Source organism: Bubalus bubalis, chromosome 18 (assembly GCF_019923935.1).
Source record: "Bubalus bubalis isolate 160015118507 breed Murrah chromosome 18, NDDB_SH_1, whole genome shotgun sequence".
NCBI lineage: Eukaryota > Metazoa > Chordata > Mammalia > Artiodactyla > Bovidae > Bubalus > Bubalus bubalis.
In genome coordinates this window covers 18410252-18426935 of record NC_059174.1, presented here as the reverse complement: position 1 = coordinate 18426935, position 16684 = coordinate 18410252, and the positions used below count along the sequence as shown (strand labels likewise).

General features: G+C 38.6%; 1 protein-coding gene across 6 annotated transcripts in view; it reads left to right on the top strand.

Moving 5' to 3' along the window:
• The window catches only part of BRD7 (bromodomain containing 7), a 49350-nt gene that overhangs the window by 5255 nt on the left and 27411 nt on the right, over positions 1–16684 (top strand). For 5 of the 6 annotated variants that reach the window (XM_006048949.3, XM_044931830.1, XM_044931831.1 and 2 more), the window contains exons 3-4: positions 14853–14982; positions 15294–15351. In XM_006048949.3, coding sequence (XP_006049011.1) covers positions 14853–14982; positions 15294–15351 — 188 coding nt within the window. Of the gene's footprint in view, positions 1–13006; positions 13103–14852; positions 14983–15293; positions 15352–16684 lie in introns of those variants that run through there. The other variant, XM_025268640.2, reaches the window with a different exon arrangement.

The window sequence follows — 16684 nt, the reverse complement described above, 5'->3', positions numbered from 1 at the left end:
GAAACTCAAAGAAGTGAAGTGGATTTGCCCAGGTCCCACTTTCCCAGGACTCAGGGAGAACCAGGAGACATTGCTGGGGTGTCATTGATTCTGTAGAGGCTTTTTGGGTTATCCCTTTTTTTCAAACTGGACTGGGGAAGGGGACGGGACACTTCAGAAGAATACCTCTCTCCAAGCTGTGCTCTGGATCTCCAGGGAGTTTTAGTAACAGCAGCTACCCCTGGTCTTTTCTTGGGGAAGGTCAGCTTTGTGACCCCTGTGGGTCTGAAAGGGGCCAGAGTATATGTGGTTCTGAGGAACTGGTGGCTCCTCTGTCAGTTCCAGTAGCAGGAAGGAGGAAGGGCGCAAGAAAAGAATAAAGCATGCCCTTTTCTTCTCTTTTCTTTTTGAGGATAATTGTTTTATAATACTGTGTTCGTTTCTGCCATACATCAACAAGAATCAGCCACCTAGGTGCATGCGTGCTCAGTCATGTCTGACTCTTTGTGACCCCATGGACTGTAGCCTGCCAGACTCTTCTGTCCATGGGATTTCCCAGGCATGGATACTGGAGTGTGTTGCCATTTCCTTCTCCAGGGGATCTTCCTGATGCAGGGATCGAACCCACAGGTATACATACGTGCCCTCTCTTCTGAACCCCCTTCTGTCTCCCTCTCCATTCCACCCCTCTAGGTAGTCACAGAGCACTGAATTGGGCTTCCTGTGTCACACAGCAAATTTCTACTTGCTATCTATTTTACATATGGTAATGTAGGTGTTTCCTTACTATTCTCTCAATTCGCCCCACCCTCTTCTTCCCTCACTGTCCTCAAGTCTGTTCTGTATATCTGACTCTCCATTGCTGTCCTACAAATAGGTTCATCAGTACCATCTTTCTAGATTGCATTTGCATTCATTAATATATGATATTTGTCTTTTTCTGATTTCTTTACTCTGTATAATAGTCTCTAGGCTCATCCACCTCATTAGGACTGACTCAAATGCATTCTTGTTTATGGTTGAGTAATACTTCGTTGTATATATATACCACAGTTTCTGTATTCATTCATCTGTTGGTGGACATCTAGGCTGCTTCTATATCCTCACTTTTGTAAAAAGTGCTGCAGTGAACATTGGGATACGTGAGTCTCTTAATTATGATTTTCTCAGGGTGTATGCCCAGTAGTGGGATTGCTGGGTCACATGGTAGTTCTGTTCCTGGTTTTCTAAGGAGTTTCCATACTGTTCTCCATAGTGGCTGTATCAATTTACATTCTCACCAACAGTGCAAGAAAGTTCCCTTTTCTCCATATCTTCTCTAGCATTTCTTGTTCGTAGATTTTTTAATGATGGCCAGTCTGACCAGTGTGTGGTGATACCTCACTGTAGTTTTTATTTGCATTTCTCTAAATATGCAAATGAGCGATGTTGAGCATCTTTTCATCTGTTTGTTGGCCATTTGTATGTCTTCTTTGGAGAAATGTCTGTTTAGATTATCTTCCCATTTTTTGATTGGATTGTCTGTTTTTCTGATATTAAGCTGCATGAGCTGCTTATATATTTTGGAGGTTAATCCTTTGTCAGTTTCATTTGCTATTATTTTTCTTCCATTCTGAGGGTTGTCTTTTAATCTTGTTTAGTGTTTCCTTTGCTGTGCAAAAGCTTTTAACTTTAATTAAGTCCCATTTGTTTACTTTTGTTTTTATTTCCATTACTGTAGGAGGTAGGTCAAAGAGGATCTTGCTGTGATGTATGTCAAAGAATGTACTGCCTATGTTTTCCTCTAAGAGCTTTATAGTTTCTGGCCATACATTTAAGTCTTTAATCCATTTTGAGTTTTTTGTGTGTGTGGTTCAAGTGTTCTAGTTTCCTTCTTTTACATGTAGCTGTCAAGTTTTCCCAGCACCACTTATTAAAAAGGCTTTCTTTTCTCTGTTGTATCTCCTTGCCTTCTTCCAAGATAAGTGCCCAAAGGTGTGTGGTTTACCTCTGGGCTTTCCATCTTGTTCCATTGGTCTATATTTCTATTTTTGTGCCAGTACCATACTGTTTTAATGTACCTTTGTAGTATAATCTGAAGTCAGGAAGGTTGATTCCTCCAGCTCCATTCTTTTTCAAGATTCCTTTGGCTATTCAGGATCTTTTTCATTCCCATACAGATTGTAAATTTTTTTGTTCTAGTTCTGTGAAAAATCCCATTGGTAGTTTTATCGGGATTGCATTGCATCTGTAGTTTACTTTGGGTAGTATAGTCATTTTCACCATATTGATTCTTCTAATCCAATAACATGGTATATCTCTCCATATGTTTGTGTCTTCTTTGATTCCTTTCATCAGTGCCTTATACTTTTCTGCATACAGGTCTTTTGTCTCTTTAGGTAAATTTATCCCTAGATATTTTATTCTTTTTGTTGCAGTGGTGAATGGGCTTGTTTCCTTAATTTCTCTTTCTGATTTTTCATTTTTAGTGTATAGGAATGCAAGGGATGTGCCTTTTCCCTTTTAAAGTGTTTTTCTAAAAGGCATTCATAACTTCTGCTTGTATTTCATCAGTTAGCCACTCCACCTGCTAAATGAAGGTAGCAGGAAGGTTGGGAAATGTGTTTTAGTTAGGGGCATTATATCCTAATAAAAATCAAGACTCTTTTACTTAGAAAAATATGAAGATAAAGTTTTAGGGAAGCGCAGATGTTTACAACACAAAACCCTGTAATTTTTCAAAGATGTCGTAAAATTTAGTAATGTCCTTTTGAGTAGGAAGGCACTGATTATATTAGATAAAATGCCCAACAGATGGGATCAATAGTGTTTCTTCCTATAAAGCAATAGTCTTTAATACCACCCACTGCGTTTGATTACAAAGAACTACATATACACTTTACAAATGATCAGATCAGATCAGATCAGTCGCTCAGTCGTGTCCGACTGTTTGTGACCCCATGAATCCCAGCACGCCAGGCCTCCCTGTCCATCACCAACTCCTGGAGTTCATTCAGACTCATGTCCATCGAGTCAGTGATGCCATCCAGCCATCTCATCCTCTGTTGTCCCCTTCTCCTCCTGCCCCCAATCCCTCCCAGCATCAAAGTTTTTTCCAGTGAGTCAGCTCTTCGCATGAGGTGGCCAAAGTACTGGAGTTTCAGCTTTAGCATCATTCCTTCCAAAGAAATGCCAGGGCTGATCTCCTTCAGAATGGACTGGTTGGATCTCCCTGCAGTCCAAGGGACTCTCAAGAGTCTTCTCCAACACCACAGTTCAAAAGGATCAATTCTTCAGCGCTCAGCCTTCTTCACAGTCCAACTCTCACATCCATACATGACCACAGGAAAAACCATAGCCTTGACTAGACGAACCTTTGTTGGCAAAGTAATGTCTCTGCTTTTCAATATGCTATCTAGGTTGGTCATAACTTTCCTTCCAAGGAGTAAGCGTCTTTTAATTTCATGGCTGCAGTCACCATCTGTAGTGATTTTGGAGCCCCGAAAAATAAAGTCTGACACTGTTTCCACTGTTTCCCCATCTATTTCCCATGAAGTGATGGGACCGGATGCCATGATCTTCATTTTCTGAATGCTGAGCTTTAAGCCAACTTTTTCACTCTCCTCTTTCACTTTCATCAAGAGGCTTTTGAGTTCCTCTTCACTTTCTGCCATAAGGGTGGTATCATCTGCATATCTGAGGTTATTGATATTTCTCCCGGCAATCTTGATTCCAGCTTGTGTTTCTTCCAGTCCAGCGTTTCTCATGATGTACTCTGCATATAAGTTAAATAAACAGGGTGACAATATACAGCCTTGACGAACTCCTTTTCCTATTTGGAACCAGTCTGTTGTTCCATGTCCAGTTCTAACTGTTGCTTCCTGACCTGCATACAAATTTCTCAAGAGGCAGATCAGGTGGTCTGGTATTCCCATCTCTTTCACAATTTTCCACAGTTTATTGTGATCCACACAGTCAAAGGCTTTGGCATAGTCAATAAAGCAGAAATAGATGTTTTTCTGGAACTCTCTTGCTTTTTCCATGATCCAGCGGATGTTGGCTCCATGATCCACACAGTCAAAGGCTTTGGCATAGTCAATAAAGCAGAAATAGATGTTTTTCTGGAACTCTCTTGCTTTTTCCATGATCCAGCGGATGTTGGCTATGTTGGAATCTCTGGTTCTTCTGCCTTTTCTAAAACCAGCTTGAACATCAGGAAGTTCACGGTTCACATATTGCTGAAGCCTGGCTTGGAGAATTTTGAGCATTACATTACTAGCGTGTGAGATGAGTGCAGTTGTGCGGTAGTTTGAGCATTCTTTGGCATTGCCTTTCTTTGGGATTGGAATGAAAACTGACCTTTTCCAGTCCTGTGGCCACTGCTGAGTTTTCCAAATTTGCTGGCATATTGAGTGCAGCACTTTGACAGCATCATCTTTCAGGATTTGGAATAGCTCAACTGGAATTCCATCACCTCCACTAGCTTTGTTTGTAGTGATGCTTTCTAAGGCCCACTTGATAACTGGTACTTAAAAAAGCAACTGTTACATTCTAGATTATGTGCTTAGTGCTTTGTGTATATTTTCTCACTTTACTCTTCACCATAATCCTATAAGTCTGGTATTATCATCTCTCTTTTTTTTAAAATTGTGGTAAAATACATACAGTATAAAATTTACCATCTTCCTCATTTTTAAGTGTCTGGTAGTGTTAAGAATACGCACATTGTTGTACCACCAATTTCTGGAACTTTTTCATATCCATGAAACAACTCCCCATTTCCGCCTCCGCCTCCTCCCCACCCCTGGTAACCACCATTCTGCTTATATCTCTCTGAATTTCACTGCTCTACATACCTCATATAAGTGGAATACAGTACACAGTAACACAATATTTGTCTTCTTGTGACTGACTTCTTTCACTTAAGGTTTTTTCATGTTGTGGCATGTGTTAGAGCGTCCTTCCTTTTTAAGGCTGAATAGTAACTATGGCACCCCACTCCAGTACTCGTGCCTGGAAAACCCCATGGACTGCAGCCTACCAGGCTCCTCCATCCATGGGATCGCTAAGAGTCAGACACGACTGAGCGACTTCACTTTCACTTTTAACTTTCATTCATTGGAGAAGGAAATGGCCACCCACTCCAGTGTTCTTGCCTGGAGAATCCCAGGGATGGGGGAGCCTGGTGGGCTGCCGTCTATGGGGTCGCACAGAGTCGGACACGACTGAAACGACTTAGCAGCAGCAGCAGCAGTATTGCATTGTGTGGATATATCACATTTTGTTTATCCATTCATCCATCAACGGATATTTGGTTTGGGTCTACCTTTTGGCTATTATATATAAATGTTGCTATGAACATGGGTATACATGTATCTTTTTGAGGTCCTGCACTCTTCTTTTGGATATCCAGAAGGAGAATTGCTGGATCAAATTATTGTCTCTCTTAAATAGATGAGAAAACTGAGGCTCAGAGAAGTTAAATAACTTGCTCAAGGATACAGGGCTAGCACAAGAACTGAAATGCTGCTCTTAAAAAAGCTCTTTAGTCTAAAAGAGTTGTTGAAATGGACCCCAACCCTCAGTCCCTTTACAGTATATGGAAACAAAATCAGTGCCCTGACAGAGGCAGAATTCTAGTTCTGAGAGTCCTGGGATTCCTTGGCACTGAGGGGAATCACAGAAGACTGCTCAGAAAGTAGCATTTGAGCTTTTATTTAGAGATCAGAGTATAGTCATGTTACACTACAGTCGATTTGGGGTCAACTGTATATTCTGAGCGATTATGTAGTACAGTAGAAATATTCTTTTCATATCATACAATTAAGTATAAGGGATCGTATGTATAAAAAGCCATGAGTATTATACTTCATGGGCTTCTTCAGGTATTTTCAAAGATAATCTGACAACCCAGTTTTCATTTATATGCTGACTTGAGAAGCTGAGCCCTGAACAGAATGTTGCATTACTGTGAAGGTAAGGAAGCTTACACACCCAGTAGAGAATTAAGAACAGCAGCATGATAGTGGGCAAATGTGAGGGTGTCTGTAAGGGACATAAGTAGTTCTTTTTTAAAGCACAGAATCCATGAAGAGGAGTATAGGATAAGATCCAAAAGGTGGTTGAGATGTCAGAGTATGGAGTTTGAACTTGAATATGTAAGCAGTGGAGAGTCAAAAACTTACTGAGTGAAAGATAAAAAGTTGAGCCTTAGTAATGATAATCTGTTAACAATATCAGCAGATATTGAAGAGAATAGTGAGCGTAAGGAGACTTTTTCATTGAAATAGCTCAGATGAGAAGTCTGTATTCTTTTATTGGAACTCAAACCTGTTCTTCAGAAAAGCATAATCTAACCCAAATTCTATCTTGACTGCTTTGCAAGTCAGCGTCAGGTGTAGATATTCAAAGAATTTAGGCTAGTCCTGTTATTAAGAATGTTATCAGAATAAAATGACAAGTGTTTTTCTTTAATTTTTTAAAATTACGAGTATTAGCAAGGAGAGGTAAGAAAGCCTTCCTCTGTAAACAATGCAAAGAAATAGAGGAAGACACTAGAATGAAAAAGACTAGAGATCTCTTTGAGGAAACTATAGATACTAAGGGAACAATTCATGCAAAGATGGACACAGTAAAGGGTAGGAACAGTATGGACCTAATAGAAACAGAAGATAGATACTAAGAAAAGGTAGCAAGAATACACAGAAGAACTATATAAAAAAGATGTTAATGACCCAGATAACCATGATGATGTGATCACTCACCTAGAGCCAGAAATCTTGGAGTGCAAAGTCAAGTGGGCCTTAGGAAGCATCACTACGAACAAAGCTAGTGGAGGTGATGGAATTCCAGCGGAACTATTTTCAAATCCTAAAAGATGATGCTGTTAAAGTGCTATACTTAATATGCCAACAAATTTGGAGAAAACTGCAGTGGCCATAGCACTGGGAAAGGTCAGTTTTCATTCCAATCCCAAAGAAGGGCAGTGCCAAAGAATGTTCAAACTGCCACACAGCTGCGCTCATTTCACATGCTAGCAAAGTAGTGCTCAAAATTCTCAAAGCTAGTCTTCAACAGTATGTGACCAAGAACTTCCAGATGTTCAAGCTGGATTTAGAAAAGGCAGAGGGACCAGAGATCAAATTGCCAACATCTGTTGGATCATAGAAAAAGCAAGATATTCCAGAAGAACATCTGCTTCATTGACTGTGCTAAAGCCTTTGACTGTGTGGATCACAACAAACTGTGGAAAATTCTTCAAGAGATGGGAATACCAGATTACCTTACCTGCCTCCTTTGAAACCTGTACACACGTCAAGAAGCAACACTTAGAACCACACATGGAACAATGGAGTGGTTCCAAATTGGGAAAGGAGTACATCGAGGTTGTATATTGTCACCGTGCTTATTTAACTTATATTCGGAGCACATCATGTGAAATGCCGGACTGGATGAAGCACAAGCTGGAATCAAGATTGCTGGGAGAAATACCAATAACCTCATATGTGAAGTTGATACCACCCTTATGGCAGAAAGCGAAGAACTAAAGAACCTCTTGATGAAGGTGAAAGAGGAGAGTGAAAAAGTTGGCTTAAAACTCAACATTCAAAAAACTAAGATCATGGCATCCGTTCCCATCACTTCATGGCAAATAGATGGGGAAATAATGGAAACAGTGCGAGACTTTATTTTCTTGGGCTCCAAAATCACTGCAGATGGTGACTGAAGCCCTGAAATTAAAAGACACTTGCTCCTTGGAAGAAAAGCTGTGACAGCATATTAAAAAGCAGAGACATTACTTTGCCAACAAAGGTCCATCTAGTCAAAAGCTATGGTTTTCCAGTAGTCATGTATGGATGTGAGAATTGGAGCATAAAGAAGGCTGAGTGCAGAAGAATTGATGCTTTTGAACTGTGGTGTTGGAGAAGACTTGAGAGTCCCTTGGACTGCAGGGAGATCAAAAAAGATCAAACAAGTCAATCCTAAAGGAAATCAATCCTGAATATTTATTGGAAGGACTGATGCTAAAGCTGAAGCTCCAGTATTTTGGCCACCTGATGTTGAGAGCCAACTCATTAGAAAAGACGCTGATGCTGGGCAAGACTGAGGGTAGGAGGAGAAGAGGAGACAGAGGACAAGATGGTTAGATGGTATCACCAAGTCAATGGACATGAGCTTGAGCAAGCTTCAGGAGATGGTGAAGGACAGGGAAGCCTGGTGTGCTGTAGTCATGGGGTCATGAAGAGTCAGAGCGACTGAACAACAGAAACAAGCGTTCGTCGGACATTATTCACAATGCTAGAGTTAAGTAAAACTTATTTTTTATTGATGTAACAGTTTATAACATCAGTTTCATGGGTCCAGATACATGTATACCCATGTTCATAGCAACATTATTTATAATAGCCAAAAGGTAGACGCAAACCAAATATCCATTGATGGATGAAAGGATAAACAAAATGTGATATATCTGCACAATGCAATGCTGCTGCTGCTATATTTTATCTTTTGTGTACACTATAGCATGCTTACCACCAAAATCTACTTCCCATCCATCACAATAATTGATTCATTTTATCCCTTTCACCCTCCTCCACATTCCCCTCTGGTAACCACTGCGGTATGCTTTGTGTCTGTGTGTTTGGGTTTTTTGGTTAGGTTTGTTCATTTATTTTGTTTTGTTTTGTTTTTATGTTCTACATATGGGTGAAATCATAACAGTATTTGGCTTTCTCTGTCAGACTTATTTCACTTTAGCATAATGCCCTCAAGGTCTATGGATGTTGATGCAAATAGCAAGATTTCATCTTTTTTTTATGCCTGAGTAAAATTTTATTTCAATGTGGCATTTTCTTTCCATTCATCCATTGATAAGCACTCAGTTTGTTTCCATATTTTGGCTATTATAAATAATGCTGCAGTGAACATAGGCTTATATACATCTTTTTGAATTAATGTAAATAAAACTTAATGAAAATTTAAACAGTCCTATACAGTAAATTCCCGTTCTATTAAAGTCCTGTACTGGGTCCCAGGAGGCATACATATTCGTAAAAACTGACTTTTGAGTGTTTATGCTCAGCATTGTTCTGTTTTTTACTATTTAAATACTTCATAGCTTTATGGGGTAGGTACTGTTAGTATCTCATTTTGTTGCTGAATTAACTGTAAAGTAGCTTATTACTCAAGAGGAGAAATGAATGACAATAATTGTTGAAGAAAGTGGAAATTCTGTCAAAACACAATTCATTGAATTCTTTTGTGTGAATCTGCCACACCCAGGATCTCAGGGCTGCTATAGCTTATTCCAGTCAGCAGAAAATCCTCCCCACTTTACCCCGCTTGGCTGTTCTCTCCTGAGGTGATCCTCTTAGTCACACAGGATCTTCCAAGAGAAAAGGAGGACTCTTGACTAAGGGCATAAGAGCAGTATTGGCCCTCTGATAGAAGGATTTTTTGTTTGTTTATTCAGCAAATATCTGCCAAAAACCTGTTATGTATAATACTAGACTCAAATAATAAAGATAAAATACAGTTCCTACTCAACAGGACCTCAGAGTTAGGCTGGGGAATCAGACACAAAAAGATAAACTTCATGGCCTGCTAAATTCTAACAGAGGTGTGATTGAAGTGTTCTGGGAGTACAGAGGATGGTGTTCCTCGTTCTGCCTTGGGGACTAGGGAAAGCATCTAAGGGCTAAACTGTGGGACAGATGCTATTTTCAGTGTAGGGCCGAAGATGAAGTATAGCTTCAGAGTAATAAAAGTGATTTTTTCCGTTGAATTATAAAGTCAGCTGTTAAAACAAAGTTCTGAAACTGTTTTGCAGTTTGCACTGGAAGCAATATTCGAATATAGGTTTCCCTGGCGGATCAGACAGTAAGGAATCTGTCTTCAATGCAGGAGACCCAGGTTTGCTCCCTGGGTCAGGAAGATCCCCTGGAGAAGGGAATGGCTGCCTACTCCAGTCTTGCCTGGAGAATTCCATGGACAGAGGAGCGTGGTGGGCTGTAGTCCACGGGGTCAAAAAGAATCGGACACAGCTGAGCGATTAACATCAATACCTATGTCTGTTGTTGTTGTGAAAGTCAGTCATGTGTGACTCTTTGTGACCCCATGAACTGTTAACTCGCCAGGCTCCCCTGTCCATGGAATTCTCCAGGCAGTAATACTGGAGTGGGTTGCCATTCTCTTCTCCAGGGAATCTTCCTGACCCAGGGATTGAACCTGAGTCTCCTGCATTGCAGGCATATTGTTTATCATCTGAACCACTAAGAAAGCCCAGATATCTATCTATACATCTTCTGAAAAGTGACCAATCTGAAGGATAATACCTAGAACTTCAGCTGGTAATTCTCATGCTTTCTTGTTCCTTCTTCATGCTATCTCTTAATGATTGCTTAATTCTACAAATATTATGTATTAGGCATTATTGAGGTTGAGGGTAGAGAGCTGAAGAACACTTGGACCCCTCCGTCCCCACCAGGAGCTCCAGTGAAACAGGCAAGCGTGTCTGTCTGTAACACAGTGCGATGAGCTAGTAGTAATAATATGAGCAAAGATTTACTTCATTCAATTAAAAAAAAGTTTTACAAATTAATAAAATAACTTACCATTGAGTCATGGGTAAATAGGAATCCAGTTTGATATAAGTGCAGTGTGTTTGTAGTTACAGAAATAGCTGCTATTTCTCTATTCAGCCTCAGACCTTCATACACACAGAATATTTACTCTCCCTGGAATTCTGTTTCCATCTCCACCCTGACTTCCACCCCCAACCTGGCTAAATTCTCTCCTTCAGGTCTCAGCTCAAATGCTACTTCCTCATAGAAGTCTTCCCACACTTCTCCAGTTCTAAATTAAACTCATCCAGCAGTTATTCTCTCCTTGAAATCTGTTTGCATTTTTTTTTTAAGTTGTTTAATGTCTGCCTCATTTTACACTGTCAGCTTCCTAAGGGCAGGGCTGTGTTTGTTTATCCACCAGTGTGTGTCTGCAGAGTAGAATGCCATTTATTTATTGAATGCATGAATGAATATTTACCATGTGCTAGGCAGTGTGCTAAAAATTCACATACACTTATTAATCCTCAAAACAAGCTTCTAAGGTACATATTGTATATATTATTGTGTCTATTTTAAGAATGAGGAAATTAGGCCCCTGCTCCACCTTATGTAGTTACTCCATGACCTCATAGCTAATAAGTGTCAAAGCCAGAATTTGAACCCATTTTATAAACTGTAATTATAAACCCTCCTACCTGAAGTTAAATGGCTCTAGTATTTCTGTTAAGTTTTCTCTGTGTAATTAGCAAAATACACTGTATTAACCAGAACTTCTGGTTTTACATATCTTACTTTCAGTAAGTGACATTAACAGTTGGATTCTGTAGTATTTTGGAATCATGAAAAAGAAAATTGGAATGTAGGAATCATCAGAGTGTTAGGTGGAAAAAGAACTGTAGGGATCAAGGCCTCTTGTTTTATAGGTGAGACTGAGACTGAAACAGAAGAACTTGTTCAAGTTTACATTCTAGTAAATTAGAAGCTAGATCTCCTAATTTCTAGTCTGGCAATAACATGTTACAGTATCTCCTTTCACTTTAGGGTAGTTTCCAAGTATATGTTATTTATATTCTTTTTCTGTTTTGGACTCTAGCCCGGAAGGCTATATTCTCTTGCCATACCAAATAGTAAAGTGCTTACTGTAGACCTGGCTAACTAGATGAAGTTACCAGATAGGGGTAGTTCAGAAACATAATACCTTCCTTTGGTACTTATTCAACTTTTCTGTTTCATGGTCATTTCACCATCTCATAAACTATAAGATAAATAAAAATCAACAGTTGAATCTCTATCTTGCAGCTGATAAAGAGGCCTAGTGAAAGTCAATGAGTGCCTAAGAAGGTCAGAGTGTGTTAAAGATGAAGCTAGAGCAAGAACTTGAGCCTCTAGACCATGTGTCAGCAAACTAGAGCCAACACCACTTGATTTTGTAAATAAAATTTTATTAGAGCACAGCCACACCCATTATGTTGTCTGTGGCTGCTTTCTCGCTGTACTGGCAAAGGTTAATATTAATAGTTGTCACTGACATTATGGACCACAGAGCCTAAATTATATGTTACCTGGCTGTTCACCAAAAAAGTTTGCCAATCCCTACTCTAGACTTTTTGCACTATGGCCTTAGTTCTTTCTACCTAGGAGAGAGCTTAATTGCCTTTCAAGCTGTCCTTTATCCACTGTTTACATTTAACAGGAAGAGATCTTGTCTCTGAGGTCTTTTTCCATTGAACAAATGTTCAAAACCTGCCAATCTACAAAAGATTAATGCCAGTTTTTCTGGAGAAAATATACAAAACTTCCCTGAGTCCAAAATTACTGCTCCAGAATATGTCATAGGGCCATAAAAAAAGACACCAGTCAACTTAATGGAAACTGACCTCAAGTCCCCAGTAAGTACAATTTATAACATTGTTCTCTGGCACTTCAGCCAGTCATATTTTCTGTATTAGGTGCTTTGGACTACAGAACGTGGAGCTCTGTATCACTGGTGCTCCAAGTGTGATCCCTGCATGGGCAATACCCACATAGCCTAGAAACTTGTTAGTAATGCAGATTCACAGACTCTCCACTAGACCTACTGGATCGGTAATTCTGGGGACAGGACCCAATCACTAGTGTTCTAACAAGACTTTCAAATGATTCTGATGCACGCTGACGCTTGAGAACCTTCATGAGACCTTCAGAATTTGCATTTCTAGTAATTTCCCAGATAATGCTGATGTTGCTAGTCTGGGAACCATACTTTGAGAACCACCACTCTGCATCCTAGAATAAGAAATTAGGACGTAGACCAAGAAAATAAGATCCTGTTGAGAATCTTGATTCTCAGGAGTGTAAAATAGATAGTTTGGGGCAATTTTACTCTAAAATTTAATTTTTAAGATGCAAAAAACAGGATTTTTTTTTAAAACTATTACCTGGATGCCAACCATTCAGCTTTAGCAAAACATAACATTTTGCTTTTTGCTTGGTTTTATGTTTTTTTAAAGATATCACAGTACAGACACCAGTGAAGCTTTTTGTGTATCCTCCCGGAATCCATTCCTCTTCCTCATTCCCTAGAGAGAACCATGAATTTGGTGTGTATCACGTGTAAACTTGTTTTATATTTTTACTACTTCTGTGTATATTTGTAAAGTACACTTTGTATATTTTCAAAACTTACATAGCTGATCTTGTAACAATTCTCAACTTTTTCCTCTAGAAATTGTTTCTAAACATAATACATGCTGATACAGTGTAACTTTAGCCTTTTAATTTTACCTGCTATGTAAATATGCCATAATTTATTAATCTATTTCCTTTTAGTAGCATTTTCCTTTTAGTAAGTTGTTCCTAATTTTTTACTATTTCAGAGTGCTGAAGTAAATATTCTTGTGCGTGTCTTCATGTACAGTTGTGAAAGGAAGTTTCTCCAGGGTACATGCCCAGGAGTAGAATAACTGAGAAGTAGGGTAAAAGGTTGTTGTGGGTTTCCCTGGTGGGTCGTTGGTAAAAAAATCCACCTGCCAATACAGGAGACACAGGTTCAGTCCCAGGCTTGGGAAGATCCCCTGGAGAAGGAAATGGCAACTCACTTCAGTATTCTTGCCTAGGAAATCCCCATGGACAGAGGAGCCTGGTGGGCTGCAGTCCATGGGGTTACACAGAGTCGGATACAACTAAAGCGATTTAGCACACACACATGCACTGCAAGGTATGAGAGCCCTATTCCTCCACATTTTTTTCAAAACTTGACATTTTCCCACATTTTAATTTTTACCACTCATAGAGATGTGAAGTACCTTCCAGTTTTTAAATTCATAATTCCCAGAATTCCAGGGATCTTGAAGCTAGTTTTCACGTTTCTTAACATTTCTAGGTGTTTTTTCTGGGGCTTACCTGTAATTTCCTTTACCCATTTTCTGTTGGGTTATTTGCCTTTTTACATGAATTTGTAGATGCTGTTTATGTAATCTTTGCTAATATTTTGATTTATTTGTGTTTCTCAGTCAGTAGCTAGTCTTTTAGTTTTATAGATAAGAAAATCTTTCCCTATTAAGTCATAAAGATTCTTTTACTTTATGTCAAGTTTTAAAATTAAGTCTTTAATGTATCTAAAATTTATTTTTGCATGGGGTATAAGGTAGAGCTCTAATCTCATATAGATAACCAGTTGTCCCAGCACTGCCCTGTTGTAGTTGATTTATCGTGCCGCTCTGATCTGTCAGGACTTGTCTGTGTGCACAAGTCTGTCTCTGGTCTCTGTTTCATAGGTTTGTTTGTCCCTGTGTCAGACCCACATTGTCTTGTCACTTTATACAAACTGATAGCACACGTTTTATTGTGACCTTTTTCAAAACTGTTCTGATAATTCACTCTTCAAGATAAATTATATGACTGGCTTGTCAAATTTCATGGAAAATCCTGTCTTACAATTTTGATAGGCTTTGCATTTTATTTATAGATTACTTTGGAGCGAATTCACTATCTTTCAGTTCATGAACATGGTATATCTCCTTTATTCAGGTCTTTCACAATGGCCTTTCAATAATGTTTCATAATTTTTCCTAAAAGGTAATTGGTCATCTTTTATTAGATTTATTCCTGGTGTGTTATTTTGCTTTTATGAATAGTATTATTTTTCTGATTAGTTAATTCTACCATATAGAAGCACTTTCCCCCCCATTTATGAACATGATGTTCTCTTATTTCCCAGTAGATGGCAGTAAAATTTCATTATTAATAATCTTCAGTGGCATCTTATTTTTTTCCACTGAAATTAAATGATTTATTTTAAAGGAATCAATTCTGAAATATTTGTAAATTATCTCTTTTTGTTCCATTTAGGAGGATAAAAGAAAACGAGATCGTGACCATGTGGATATTGAGGCAGAAAAAGACCTACAGTGTCAGGCCCCTGTACGATTAGACTTGCCTCCTGAGAAGCCTCTTGCAAGCTCCTTAGCCAAACAAGAAGGTTGGAATAACTCTGAATTACCTGTCCTGAACGAGGAAGCTGAAATTATTTTAAGGATGTTAGCCAGGGAAAGTTAAAAGTTTAAAAGCTGTTAAATTAAAATTTGTTTACATTTTCTTATATTACTGCTTAAGAACTTTAATTTCTGTTTCAAACTTCTTGTTCTCTTACTTCAGCATATTTGAAAAATAAATGGAATTTCTGTATGAGATAATTTAATGATGGATATGAGATAAGTCATGTATAGAAAATAAGCTAAACAATACTCTCTAGATCTTCTCTTTTAAAATGCTCTTCTTTCTTTGCTTTAGAAGTAGAACAGACACCTCTTCAAGAAGCTTTGAATCAACTGATGAGACAACTGCAGAGGTGAATTTTTTTCTAGCATTTTTGTAACTTGGAAATTGAAATGGGAAATAGAGGATCCAAACCACTTCTTATTATTTCAAGTCACATCCTGTGGCCTGTATCCAAATGTACTTGATTTTAAAGTGGATGATAAATATTTTGCCTGGCAATAGAAGTACTCCAAGAGGCTGACTTTTAGATGTTCTCATTTGGGTTGTTTTAACTGGCAGCTTGAAGAGTGTTACATAATCCTCTTAATGGCAGATTTTTCCTTAATCTAAAGTAACTTCTGATGTTACAGCTTTAAATCAGGATTAAACAATACAGGTATTTCCATTTGCTAATAGATCAAAACACTTTCTATATGTCTGTGCTGCTTATCACTGCTGTGAGTGTTCAGTAATTACCAAGTTTGGGAGAAGAAACAAAATACCATAAATAAGATTTGTACCCTCTCTTAAATGCAGAAATTTGTTCTAAAAATTATAGTATCTTTATAAAACCAATGTGAAGTTCTTAAAAGAGAAAAGAATAACTTGATCCTTGTTAAAATATTTATTTTGATACCTCAGTTCACTCAGAATTTAAAGTTTTAGCCCAAAGACATCTACATTATTAGCAGAGGATTCATGGATATAAGGCATGCATTCATATAGTGACTGTGTTGGACTTACATGTCAACCCCAGAACTTATCATAAATATTTTTTAAAATAAAGCTATCTGTATTCAACACCTATTCAGTGAAAATCAGAAATCAGTGACCTCTCTTCCTTTTTGGTGTTAAAGAACAGTTGAGAAATTTACATCTCAAGTCTTTACACTTGAATAAATCATTCATTGCTTGTCCCAAAGGAATGAACAGGTAAATATTGAGCATTCCAACTCAATTAGAATTTTTGACTATAAAGTGTTTGGCTACCCTTTAATTTTGTTTCTTGCGATATAAGACCGGAATATAAGTTAATGATGTCTCCGTAAGAGAAATCTACTTATCAGAGTCTCTGTCAGTCTGAGAATGTTCACATTGCTCAGAACATTATGGGAATTAGAACTCAGAGCCATATTTTTTTTGAATAGCTGTAGTGATTCTTGATCCTTGAGGCTCAGTGCAAATACTGGAAAAGAATGTAATTGACCAGGTTTACTAATAGCATTGGAGAAGGCAATGGCACCCCACTCCAGTACTCTTGCCTGGAAAATCCCATGGACAGAGGAGCCTGCTGCAGACCATGGGGTCGTGAAGAGTCGGACACGACTGAGCGACTTCACTTTCACTTTTCCCTTTCATGCACTGGAGAAGGAAATGGCAACCCACTCCAGTGTTCTTGCCTGGAGAATCCCAGGGACGGGGGA